The 14,101-nt window shown below is 46.1% G+C and overlaps 1 protein-coding gene across 1 annotated transcript in view; it reads left to right on the forward strand.

Annotated features, from left to right (window-relative positions):
- Positions 1 to 14,101, forward strand: part of tenm4 (teneurin transmembrane protein 4) — a 716,895-nt gene that overhangs the window by 663,955 nt on the left and 38,839 nt on the right. The window contains exons 32-36 of the mRNA XM_064985425.1: positions 598 to 971; positions 2,961 to 3,339; positions 5,107 to 5,397; positions 6,586 to 6,860; positions 11,270 to 11,565. Coding sequence (XP_064841497.1) covers positions 598 to 971; positions 2,961 to 3,339; positions 5,107 to 5,397; positions 6,586 to 6,860; positions 11,270 to 11,565 — 1,615 coding nt within the window. The remainder of the gene's footprint in view (positions 1 to 597; positions 972 to 2,960; positions 3,340 to 5,106; positions 5,398 to 6,585; positions 6,861 to 11,269; positions 11,566 to 14,101) is intronic.

Below are 14,101 nucleotides of genomic sequence, written 5' to 3' on the forward strand. Positions count from 1 at the left end.
CTGTTCTCAGGTTTTACCATTTAATTTAACAAAATGGCCAACCCATTAGTGGTCTGAAGTCAGTTTAGCAGCTCTTAAGTGTCTGATTCAAAGCTGGAATGATAGCATGCTGTGACAGCAGACTGCACAGTGATTTAATTATTTGCCAACCCAATACTTTCTTATCCGATTGAAGCCATAAAAACTGTTGTTGAATCTCACAGCTTGGCTCCTGACTTAAATGCGTAACACACTTCGGTAGAGTCTGGCTGTTGTTTTTGTCGCGTTTGACATTTGTATATCTTTTTTTTTACCAGACGGAGCCTCTTGTACATTTCTCTAGCGGCTTTATGTAATGTATGTATGTCTAGTCGATGCAGCATTGTCTGTAGGTACTCAGGAAAAGGGCTTGAAAGGAAACATAGAAAATAACCCATAATGAAATGACTCTTGTCAATTTACCTCACAGCATTCCTAATATCTAACATCTTCTCTCCTGTGTAGTGTGCCCTTTAAAGAGCACAATCCTTTGGGCCTTCTTCAAATGTAGTGCACTATATATAGGGAATAGGGCGCCATTTTAGCCGCCGGTAACCCACTTTCCTCTCCACTCCTCAGTCCATGGTACTGCTCCTCCACAGTCAGCGTCAGTACATCTTTGAGTTCGACAAGAACGACCGCCTCTCCTCTGTGACCATGCCCAACGTGGCCCGCTTCACCCTGGAGACCACCCGCTCCGTCGGTTACTATAGGAACACGTACCGCCCCTCCGAGGGGAATGCGTTGGTACTGCAGGACTACAGTGAAGACGGCCAGCTGCTGCAGACCAGCTACCTGGGCACGGGGCGCAGGGTGATGTATAAGTACGGCAAGCTGGCCAAGCTACTGGAGATGCTCTACGATACCACACGCATCGCGTTCACCTACGATGAGGCAGCAGGGATGCTGAAGGTGGTGAACCTGCAGACTGAAGGAACCACCTGCACTATAAGGTACTGAGGTTGGGTTAGGGTTAGGTTAGGTTTGGGTTGGTGTTAGGGTTAGGTTTAGGTTGGGTTACTGTTAAGGTTAGGTTAGGGTTAGGTTAGGTCGGGTTGGGTCAGGTTAGGGTTGGGTTAGGGTTGGGTTAGGTTAGGGTTGGGTTACTGTTAAGGTTAGGTTAGGGTTGGGTTACTGTTAAGGTTAGGGTTAGGTTGGGTTGGGTTGGGTTAGGGTTGGGTTACTGTTAAGGTTAGGGTTGGGTTAGGTTAGGTTAGGTCGGGTTGGGTTAGGATTAGGTTAGGGTTAGGTTAGGGTTAGTGTTTGGGTTGGTGTTAGGGTTAGGTTAGTGTTAGGTTAGGTTGGGGTTGGGTTAGTGTTAGGTTAGGGTTGGGTTACTGTTAAGGTTAGGTTAGGTCGGGTTGGGTCAGGTTAGGGTTAGGTTAGGGTTGGGTTACTGTTAAGGTTAGTTTAGGGTTAGGTTAGGGTTGTTTTTTTTAACTTTTATTTAACTAGGCAAGTCAGTTAAGAACAAATTCTTATTTTCAATGACGGCCTGGGAACAGTGGGTTAACTGCCTGTTCAGGGGCAGAACGACGGGTTGGGTTGGTGTTAGGTTGGGTTAGGTTAGGGTTTGGTTAGGGTTGGGTTAATGTTAAGGTTAGGTTAGGTTGGGTTGGGTTAGAGTTAGGTTAGGGTTAGGTTACTGTTAGGGTTGGGTTAGTGTTAGGGTTGGGTTAGGGTTAGGGTTAGGTTAGGGTTGGGTTAGGGTTAGGTTAGGGTTAGGTTAGGGTTAGGGTTGGGTTAGGTTTGGTTGGGTTGGGATAGTGTTAGGGTTAGGTTAGGGTTAGTGTTAGGGTTGGGGTTGGGTTAGGGTTAGGGTTGGGTTAGTTTTAGGGTTGGTTTAGGGTTGGGTTAGGGTTAGGTTAGGGTTAGGGTTGGGTTGGGTTTGGGTTGGGTTCGTGTTAGGGTTAGTGTTAGGTTAGGTTAGGGTTAGGTTACTGTTAAGGTTAGGTTAGGGTTGGCTTAGGGTTAGGTTTGGGTTAGGCTTAGGGTTAGTGTTAGGTTTGGGTTGGACTGGAGTAGTGACTGTATCAGTCAGTAACATAATAAAAACATGGACTGGAGTAGTGACTGTATCAGTCAGTAACATAATAAAAACATGGACTGGAGTAGTGACTGTATCAGTCAGTAACATAATAAAAACATGGACTGGAGTAGTGACTGTATCAGTCAGTAACATAATAAAAACATGGACTGGAGTAGTGACTGTATCAGTCAGTAACATAATAAAAACATGGACTGGAGTAGTGACTGTATCAGTCAGTAACATAATAAAAACATGGAGTAGTGACTGTATCAGTCAGTAACATAATAAAAACATGGACTGGAGTCGTGACTGTATCAGTCAGTAACATAATAAAAACATGGACTGGAGTAGTGACTGTATCAGTCAGTAACATAATAAAAACATGGACTGGAGTCGTGACTGTATCAGTCAGTAACATAATAAAAACATGGACTGGAGTAGTGACTGTATCAGTCAGTAACATAATAAAAACATGGACTGGAGTAGTGACTGTATCAGTCAGTAACATAATAAAAACATGGACTGGAGTAGTGACTGTATCAGTCAGTAACATAATAAAAACATGGACTGGAGTGTGACTGTATCAGTCAGTAACATAATAAAAACATGGACTGGAGTAGTGACTGTATCAGTCATTAACATAATAAAAACATGGACTGGAGTAGTGACTGTATCAGTCATTAACATAATAAAAACATGGACTGGAGTAGTGACTGTATCAGTCAGTAACATAATAAAAACATGGACTGGACTAGTGACTGTATCAGTCATTAACATAATAAAAACATGGACTGGAGTAGTGACTGTATCAGTCAGTAACATAATAAAAACATGGACTGGAGTAGTGACTGTATCAGTCAGTAACATAATAAAAACATGGACTGGACTGACAGTAATGTTCACTACACTACAGGTACCGTCAGATCGGCCCACTCATCGACAGGCAGATCTTTAGGTTCAGTGAAGAGGGGATGGTCAACGCACGCTTCGACTACGTCTATGACAACAGCTTCCGGGTCACCAGCATGCAAGCGGTAATCAACGAGACTCCTCTCCCCATCGACCTGTATCGCTACGATGACGTGTCGGGGAAGACGGAACAGTTTGGGAAGTTCGGGGTTATCTACTACGACATCAACCAGATCATCACCACGGCCGTGATGACACACACCAAACACTTCGATGCCTACGGCCGCGTGAAGGAGGTCCAGTACGAGATCTTCAGGTCACTCATGTACTGGATGATGGTGCAGTACGATAACATGGGACGCGTGGTCGCCAAGGAACTCAAGGTTGGTCTGGTCACCTCTTTCTTTCTGTGTTGTTTGTTTTAGGATCTCTTGTAGGTCATCTCCCAAGAGTCACTCACAGGATAAAACAGACGAGTAGACAGTAGAATTAGACACATTTGAAGTATATAACAGCACATTTCTTCCTATTTGTTATCAGAGCACCGTTCGAACGGTTTACGTGAGTCATTTAACAGACTCTCTTATCCAGAGACACGACAGTAGTGAGTCATTTAGCAGACTCTCTTATCCAGAGACACGACAGTAGTGAGTCATTTAGCAGACTCTCTGATCCAGAGACACGACAGTAGTGAGTCATTTAGCAGACTCTCTGATCCAGAGTCACTACAGTAGAGAGTCATTTAGCAGACTCTCTGATCCACTATAGTAGTGAGTCATTTAGCAGACTCTCTTATCCAGAGAGACGACAGTAGTGAGTCACTTAGCAGACTCTCTGATCCAGAGCACTACAGTAGTGAGTCATTTAGCAGACTCTCTTATCCAGAGAGACGACAGTAGTGAGTCACTTAGCAGACTCTCTGATCCAGAGCACTACAGTAGTGAGTCACTTAGCAGACTCTCTGATCCAGAGCACTACAGTAGTGAGTCATTTAGCAGACTCTCTTATCCAGAGACACGACAGTAGTGAGTCATTTAGCAGACTCTCTGATCCAGAGACACTACAGTAGTGAGTCATTTAGCAGACTCTCTTATCCAGAGACACGACAGTAGTGAGTCATTTAACATACTCTCTTATCCAGAGAGTCGACAGTAGTGAGTCATTTACATTTACATTACATTTACATTTAAGTCATTTGGCAGACGCTCTTTAGTAGACTCTCTTATCCAGAGAGACACGACAGTAGTGAGTCATTTAACAGACTCTCTTATCCAGAGACACGACAGTAGTGAGTCATTTAGTAGACTCTCTGATCCAGAGAGACACGACAGTAGTGAGTCATTTAGTAGACTCTCTGATCCAGAGAGACACGACAGTAGTGAGTCATTTAGTAGACTCTCTTATCCAGAGAGACACGACAGTAGTGAGTCATTTAACAGACTCTCTGATCCAGAGACACTACAGTAGTGAGTCATTTAGCAGACTCTCTGATCCAGAGTCACTACAGTAGGGAGTCATTTAGCAGACTCTCTGATCCATAGACACTACAGTAGGGAGTCATTTAGCAGACTCTCTGATCCATAGACACTACAGTAGTGAGTCATTTAGCCTTGCTCAAGAGCACATTTTTTCAACTAGTTGGCTCGGGAAAACGAACAAGCAACATTTTGGTGACTGGCTCAACGATCTTAAACGCTAGGCTACCTGCCGCAGGTAGTGTTCTGAGATGGGTTAATTTTACCAGACTCATTTCATGAAACATGCTATAGGATTTAATAAACCGGGTGGTTCGAGCCCTGAATTCTGATTGGCTGAAATCCCGTGGTATATCAGACCATATACAATACTGGGTATATTCCTGCTCATTACGTTGGTAACCAGTTAATATCAGCAATAAAGACCCTTTGTGGTATATGGCCAATATACCATGGCTAAGGGCTGTGTCCAGGCACTCCGCGTTGTGTCATGCTTAAGAACGGCCCTTAGCCGTGGTATATTGGCCATATACCGCACCCCCTCCGGACTTATTGCTTCATTATAATCACATTTGATTGGTTGATTAAGTAAGGATTTCTAAGGTGGGTCTGTACGCCAACACCTATAGATTGATCGACTGATTGATTGACCAATTCATTGTTTGTTTCTCTAAGGTGGGTCCGTACGCCAACACCACTCGGTATACCTATGAATACGATGCTGATGGGCAGCTCCAGGTAGTGTCTGTCAACGACAAGCCACTGTGGCGTTACAGCTACGACCTGAACGGTAACCTTCACCTGCTGAGCCCCGGGAACAGCGCCCGCCTCACGCCGCTACGTTACGACCTCCGAGACCGCATCACCAGGCTGGGAGACGTCCAGTATCGCATGGACGAGGACGGCTTTCTGAAGCAGAGAGGGAATGAATTCTTCGAGTACAACTCGCCTGGACTCCTGGTTAAGGTAGGCTAGTAACAACACTCCATCACAGTTGACGCATTATAAAACCGCACATAGGACAAACACACAGTGGACACTTTCAAAAACAGCTCAAAACTCTTCCTGCTAGCCGATGCTCTGTCTTTGAATATGTTCCTGCTAGCCGATGCTCTGTGGAATATGTTCCTGCTAGCCGAGGCTCTGTCTTTGAATATGTTCCTGCTAGCCGATGCTCTGTCTTTAATATGTTCCTGCTAGCCGATGCTCTGTCTTGAATATGTTCCTGCTAGCCGATGCTCTGTCTTTGGATATGTTCCTGCTAGCCGATGCTCTGTCTTTAATATGTTCCTGCTAGCCGATGCTCTGTCTTTAATATGTTCCTGCTAGCCGATGCTCTGTCTTGAATATGTTCCTGCTAGCCGATGCTCTGTCTTTAATATGTTCCTGCTAGCCGAGGCTCTGTCTTTAATATGTTCCTGCTAGCTGATGCTCTGTCTTGAATATGTACCTGCTAGCCGATGCTCTGTCTTTAATATGTTCCTGCTAGCCGAGGCTCTGTCTTTGAATATGTTCCTGCTAGCCGAGGCTCTGTCTTTAATATGTTCCTGCTAGCCGAGGCTCTGTCTTTGAATATGTTCCTGCTAGCCGATGCTCTGTTTTTGAATATGTTCCTGCTAGCTGATGCTCTGTTTTTGAATATGTTCCTGCTAGCCGAGGCTCTGTCTTTAATATGTTCCTGCTAGCTGATGCTCTGTCTTTGAATATGTTCCTGCTAGCCGAGGCTCTGTCTTTAATATGTTCCTGCTAGCCGCTTATCTGTTCCGTTCCCTCTGGTCTTCTGATTCCTTTTATTCACACTTTGATTTTAATGTACTTTTAACGTAAGGTAAAGCATTTTAACGTAAGGTGAATCTTTTTAACGTAAGGTGAATCTTTATAACGTAAGGTGAATCTTTTTAACGTAAGGTAAATCATTTTAACGTAAGGTAAATCATTTTAACGTAAGGTCAATCATTTTAACGTAAGGTAAATCATTTTAACGTAAGGTAAATCATTTTAACGTAAGGTCAATCATTTTAACGTAAGGTCAATCATTTTAACGTAAGGTCAATCATTTTAACGTAAGGTGTCCTCAAGTGTGGTATAAAAGGTGTTGATCAAATATAGTAACTATTTTTTCTTGTTTTATTGATTGATATGTTTCTTGTCAAGGTCTACAACCGGGTCAGCGGCTGGAGTATCCGCTACCGGTACGATGGTCTGGGTCGGAGGGTCTCATCTAGGTCCAGTCTCGGGCACCACCTCCAGTTCTTCTATGCTGACCTGTCCAGTCCCACCCGGGTCACTCACATGTACAACCACACCAGCTCAGAGATCTCTTCCCTCTACTACGACCTGCAAGGACACCTGTTCTCCATGGAGCTCAGTAGTGGGGATGAGTTTTATGTAGCGTGTGATACAATCGGCACGCCGCAGGCCGTCTTCAGGTGATTTATGGGGGGGGGGGGGGGGGCAAATCTTAGCTTAGTCATGATGTCAATGGGAGAATAAGTTCACTTTTGGCTCAGTAGAAGACTAATATTGTTTTATCTCTGTTGTATTAATGTCAATGTCTCTATTTTCTCAAATTTGAAATAAAGTACAAATAAAGTATAGAAATATGTATATATATATATATATACCGTACCAGTCAGAAGTTTGGACACACTTTATTGTTACTATTTTCTACATTGTAGAATAATAGTGAAGACATCACAAATATGAAATAACACATATGGAATCATGTAGTAACCAAACAAGTGTTAAAGAAATCAAAATATATTTTATATTTGTGATTCTTCAAAGTTGCCACCCTTTGCCTTGATGACAGCTTTGCACACTCTTGGCATTCTCTCAACCAGCTACATGAGGAATGCTTTTCCAACAGTCTTGAAGGAGTTCCCACATACGCTGAGCACTTGTTGGCTGCTTGTCCTTCACTCTGCGGTCCAACGTCTTTTGGATGGGGCACTAAACTCTCTGTGGTGTCCTGACTCTCTGTGGTCACTAAAGATCACATTGCACTTATCATAAGAGTAGGGATGTTAACCCCGGTGTCCTGGATAAATTCTCAATCTGGCCCTCATAACACCACGGTCACATAATCATCCCCAGTATCCGATTGGCTATTTCATCCCCCTCCTCTCCCCAGTAACTATTCCCAAGGTCGTTGCTGTAAATGAGAATGTGTTCTCAGTCAACTTACCTGGTAAAATAATGGTTAAATATAAAATTATAAAACTCATCCCAAACCATCTCAGTTGGGTTGAGGTCAGGTGATTGTGGATTCCAGGTCATCTGATATAGCACTCCATCACTCTCCTCTTGGCAGCACTCCATCACTCTCCTCTTGGCAGCACTCCATCACTCTCCTTCTTGGCAGCACTCCATCACTCTCCTTCTTGGCAGCACTCCATCACTCTCCTCTTGGCAGCACTCCATCACTCTCCTCTTGGCAGCACTCCATCACTCTCCTCTTGGCAGCACTCCATCACTCTCCTCTTGGCAGCACTCCATCACTCTCCTCTTGGCAGCACTCTATCACTCTCCTCTTGGCAGCACTCCATCACTCTCCTTCTTGGCAGCACTCCATCACTCTCCTCTTGGCAGCACTCCATCACTCTCCTTCTTGGCAGCACTCCATCACTCTCCTCTTGGCAGCACTCCATCACTCTCCTTCTTGGCAGCACTCCATCACTCTCCTCTTGACAGCACTCCATCACTCTCCTCTTGGCAGCACTCCATCACTCTCCTCTTGGCAGCACTCCATCACTCTCCTCTTGGCAGCACTCCATCACTCTCCTTCTTGGCAGCACTCCATCACTCTCCTTCTTGGCAGCACTCCATCACTCTCCTTCTTGGCAGCACTCCATCACTCTCCTCTTGGCAGCACTCCATCACTCTCCTCTTGGCAGCACTCCATCACTCTCCTTCTTGGCAGCACTCCATCACTCCTCTTGGCAGCACTCCATCACTCTCCTCTTGGCAGCACTCCATCACTCTCCTCTTGGCAGCACTCCATCACTCTCCTCTTGGCAGCACTGCATCACTCTCCTCTTGGCAGCACTCCATCACTCTCCTCTTGGCAGCACTCCATCACTCTCCTTCTTGGCAGCACTCCATCACTCCTCTTGGCAGCACTCCATCACTCTCCTCTTGGCAGCACTCCATCACTCTCCTCTTGGCAGCACTCCATCACTCTCCTCTTGGCAGCACTGCATCACTCTCCTCTTGGCAGTACTCCATCACTCTCCTTCTTGGCAGCACTCCATCACTCTCCTTCTTGGCAGCACTCCATCACTCTCCTCTTGGCAGCACTCCATCACTCTCCTTCTTGGCAGCACTCCATCACTCTCCTTCTTGGCAGCACTCCATCACTCTCCTTCTTGGCAGCACTCCATCACTCTCCTTCTTGGCAGCACTCCATCACTCTCCTTCTTGGCAGCACTCCATCACTCTCCTCTTGGCAGCACTCCATCACTCTCCTTCTTGGCAGCACTCCATCACTCTCCTCTTGGCAGCACTCCATCACTCTCCTCTTGGCAGCACTCCATCACTCTCCTCTTGGCAGCACTGCATCACTCTCCTCTTGGCAGCACTCCATCACTCTCCTCTTGGCAGCACTCCATCACTCTCCTCTTGGCAGCACTCCATCACTCTCCTCTTGGCAGCACTCCATCACTCTCCTCTTGGCAGCACTGCATCACTCTCCTCTTGGCAGCACTCCATCACTCTCCTTCTTGGCAGCACTCCATCACTCTCCTCTTGGCAGCACTCCATCACTCTCCTCTTGGCAGCACTCCATCACTCTCCTCTTGGCAGCACTGCATCACTCTCCTCTTGGCAGCACTCCATCACTCTCCTCTTGGCAGCACTCCATCACTCTCCTCTTGGCAGCACTCCATCACTCTCCTCTTGGCAGCACTCCATCACTCTCCTCTTGGCAGCACTGCATCACTCTCCTCTTGGCAGCACTCCACTCTCCTTCTTGGCAGCACTCCATCACTCTCCTCTTGGCAGCACTGCATCACTCTCCTCTTGGCAGCACTCCATCACTCTCCTTCTTGGCACCACTCCATCACTCTCCTCTTGGCAGCACTCCATCACTCTCCTCTTGGCAGCACTCCATCACTCTCCTCTTGGCAGCACTCCATCACTCTCCTTCTTGGCAGCACTCCATCACTCTCCTCTTGGCAGCACTCCATCACTCTCCTCTTGGCAGCACTCCATCACTATCCTTCTTGGCAGCACTCCATCACTCTCCTCTTGGCAGCACTCCATCACTCTCCTCTTGGCAGCACTCCATCACTCTCCTCTTGGCAGCACTCCATCACTCTCCTTCTTGGCAGCACTCCATCACTCTCCTCTTGGCAGCACTCCATCACTCTCCTCTTGGCAGCACTCCATCACTCTCCTCTTGGTAGCACTCCATCACTCTCCTCTTGGCAGCACTCCATCACTCTCCTCTTGGCAGCACTCCATCACTCTCCTCTTGGCAGCACTCCATCACTCTCCTCTTGGCAGCACTCCATCACTCTCCTCTTGGCAGCACTCCATCACTCTCCTCTTGGCAGCACTGCATCACTCTCCTTCTTGGCAGCACTCCATCACTCTCCTCTTGGCAGCACTCCATCACTCTCCTCTTGGCAGCACTCCATCACTCTCCTCTTGGCAGCACTCCATCACTCTCCTCTTGGCAGCACTCCATCACTCTCCTCTTGGCAGCACTCCATCACTCTCCTTCTTGGTCAAATAGCCCTTACACAGCCTGGAGGTGTGTTTGGAGTTATTGTCCTCTTGAAAAACAATAGTCCCACTAAGTGTAAACCAGATGGGATGGTGTATCACTGCAGAATGCTGTTGTAGCCATGCTGGTTAAGTGTGCCTTCAATTCTAAATATATCACAGAGAGTGTCACCAGCAAAGCATCCCAACACCATCACACCTCCTTCTCCATGCTTCATGGTGGAAACCAGAAATCTGTGTTCGTCTCACAAAGACACGGCGGTTGGAACCAAAAGTCTCAAATTTGGACTAATCAGACCAAAGGACAGATTTCCACCAGTCTAAAGTCCATTGCTCGTGTTTCTTGGCCCAAGCAAGTCTCTTCTTCGTATTGATGTCCTTTATTAGTGGATTCTTTACAGCAATTGGACCATGAAGACCTGATTCTCGTCTCCTCTGAACAGTTGATGTTGAGATCCGTCTGTTACTTGAACTCTGTGAAGCATTTATTTGGGCTGCAATTTCTGAGGCTGGTAACTCTAATGAACTTATCCTCTGCAGCAGAGGTAGCTCCGGGTCTTCCTTTCCTGTGGCGGTCCTCACGAGAGCCAGTTTCATCATAGCGCTTGACGGTTTTTGCGACTGCACTTGAAGACACGTTCAAAGTTCTTGAAATTGTCCTGATTGACTGACCTTCATGTCTTAAAGTAATGATGTGTTGTCATTTCTCTTTGCTTATTGGAGCTGTTCTTGAGAGAATGCCAAGAGTGTGCAAAGCTGTCATCAAGGCAAAGGGTGGCTCCTTTGAAGGATTTGTTTAAAGAAAATGTAGATACATAGATTTGTTGTTTCCACCATTAGTCTACAATGTAGAAAATAGTCAAAATCAAGATAAACCCTTGAGTGGGTGTGTCCAAACGTTTGACTGGTTCGGAATATATTAGATGATTCCTTCATTGTCGTACGGAAGTGTTTCTGTTTCTTGTTTTATACAGTGACGTAATTTGTCCGAAATGATTGCTGCTCTTGAAAGAACATCCTTTGAATGGAGGAACAGGGGTACGCTATACAGGGAACAGAGTGTCATTAAGGAAGTACCCCCTTCGACTCATTTTGGTTTTCTTTATTTCAGTGGCTCTGGCCTGATGATCAAGCAGATCCTCCACACTGCTTTCGGGGAGGTGTACCTGGACTCCAACCCAAGCTTCCACCTCATCCTGGGGTACCAGGGGGGTCTGTATGAGCCCCTGAGCCGCCTGGTACATATGGGCCGGAGGGACTACGATACCATGGCCGGGCGATGGACCACGCCGGACCATGAGGTGTGGAGCAGGCTGAACGCTAACAACATAGTCCCTTTCAACCTGTACATGTTCAAGAACAACAACCCTCTCAGCAACAGCCTGGAGACCAAGTGTTACATGACAGGTCAGTCTAGGGAGGGAGGGAGGGAGGGAGGGAGGGAGGGAGGGAGGGAGGGAGGGAGGGAGGGAGGGAGGGAGGGGAGGGAGGGAGGGAGGGAGGGAGGGAGGGAGGAATTATTGTGTATATATTGGCAGAGAAATGGTTATGGAATGAATGAGAGAATGAGAGAGAGAAAGCAGTCACAATGCTGCAACTGTTCTGGTTTAGAGTAAGACTACTGTTCTGGTCTACAGTAAAACTACTGTTCTGGTCTACAGTAAGACTACTGTTCTGGTCTACAGTAAGTGTATTGTTCTGGTCTACAGTAAGTGTATTGTTCTGGTCTACAGTAAGTGTATTGTTCTGGTCTACATTAAGACAACTGTTTTGGTTTACAGTAAGACTACTGTTCTGGTCTACAGTAATACTGCTGTTCTGGTCTACAGTAATACTGCTGTTCTGGTCTACAGTAATACTGCTGTTCTGGTCTACAGTAAGACAACTGTTCTGGTCTAAAGTAAGACAACTGTTCTGGTCTACTGTAAGACTACTGTTCTGGTTTACAGTAAGATAACTGTTCTGGTCTACAGTAAGAGAACTGTTCTGGTCTACAGTAGACTACTGTTCTGGTTTACAGTAAGATAACTGTTCTGGTCTACAGTAAGAGAACTGTTCTGGTCTACAGTAGACTACTGTTCTGGTTTACAGTAAGATAACTGTTCTGGTGTACAGTAAGAGAACTGTTCTGGTTTACAGTAAGAGAACTGTTCTGGTTTACAGTAAGAGAACTGTTCTGGTCTACAGTAAGAGAACTGTTCTGGTTTACAGTAAGAGAACTGTTCTGGTTTACAGTAAGAGAACTGTTCTGGTTTACAGTAAGAGAACTGTTCTGGTTTACAGTAAGAGAACTGTTCTGGTTTACAGTAAGAGAACTGTTCTGGTCTACAGTAAGACTGTTCTGGTGGGGTTGTTTGGACTGTCTGCCTGTATGTAAGGACATTGGCCCGTGTTGATAACGCTTGTCAGTTAGAGGTCCCCCTGTTCATTATCATTTCATTATGATCTGAAAGACTAAACTGATCCTCGATCAGCACACTACTTTGAGAAACTGTGAATATGGGCCATTGCGTGGCTGACTAAACTGATCCTAGAGGTCTGCACAACGCAACACCGGGGGCAAACTACCTGCCCTCCAGGACACCTACACCACCTAATGTCACAGGAAGGACAAAAAGATCATCAAGGACAACAACCACCCGAGCCACTGCCTGTTCACCCCGCTATCATCCAGAAGGCGAGGTCAGGTGCATCAAAGCTGGGACCGAGAGACTGAAAAACAGCTTCTATCTCAAGGCCATCAGACTGTTAAACAGCCACCACTAACATTGAGTGGCTGCTGCCTACACACTGACACGGACTCAACTCCAGCCACTTTAATAATGGGAATTGATGGGAATGTGTCACTAGCCACTTTAAACAATGCCACTTTATATAATGTTTACATACCCTACATTACTCATCTCATATGCATACGTATATACTGTACTCTATATCATCGACTGCATCCTTATGTAATACATGTATCACTAGCCACTTTAACTATGCCACTTTGTTTACATACTCATCTCATATGTATATACTGTACTCGATACCATCTACTGTATCTTGCCTATGCTGCTCTGTACCATCACTCATTCATATATCCTTATGTACATTTTCTTTGTCCCCTTACACTGTGTATAAGACAGTAGTTTAGGAATTGTTAGTTAGATTACTCGTTTGTTATTACTGCATTGTCGGACCTTGAAGTACAAGCATTTCGCTACACTCGCATTAACATCTGCTAACCATGTGTATGTGACAAATATATTTGATTTGATTGTGTGGCTGACTAAACTGATCCAGGGTCAGCACACTACTGCTGTCTGTAGTACCCATGCTGCTGTCTGTAGTACCCATGCTGCTGTCTGTAGTACCCATGCTGCTGTCTGTAGTACCCATGCTGCTGTCTGTAGTACCCATGCTGCTGTCTGTAGTACCCATGCTGCTGTCTGTAGTACCCATGCTGCTGTCTGTAGTACCCATGCTGCTGTCTGTAGTACCCATGCTGCTGTCTGTAGTGTCCATGCTGCTGTCTGTAGTACCCATGCTGCTGTCTGTAGTGTCCATGCTGCTGTCTGTAGTACCCATGCTGCTGTCTGTAGTACCCATGCTGCTGTCTGTAGTACCCATGCTGCTGTCTGTAGTACCCATGCTGATGTCTGTAGTGTCCATGCTGCTGTCTGTAGTACCCATGCTGCTGTCTGTAGTACCCATGCTGCTGTCTGTAGTACCCATGCTGCTGTCTGTAGTACCCATGCTGCTGTCTGTAGTACCCATGCTGCTGTCTGTAGTACCCATGCTGCTGTCTGTAGTACCCATGCTGCTGTCTGTAGTACCCATGCTGCTGTCTGTAGTACCCATGCTGCTGTCTGTAGTGTCCATGCAGCTGTCTGTAGTACCCATGCTGCTGTCTGTAGTACCCATGCTGCTGTCTGTAGTACCCATGCTGCTGTCTGTA

Source organism: Oncorhynchus masou, chromosome 13, assembly GCF_036934945.1.
Source record: "Oncorhynchus masou masou isolate Uvic2021 chromosome 13, UVic_Omas_1.1, whole genome shotgun sequence".
Classification (NCBI taxonomy): Eukaryota; Metazoa; Chordata; class Actinopteri; order Salmoniformes; family Salmonidae; genus Oncorhynchus; species Oncorhynchus masou.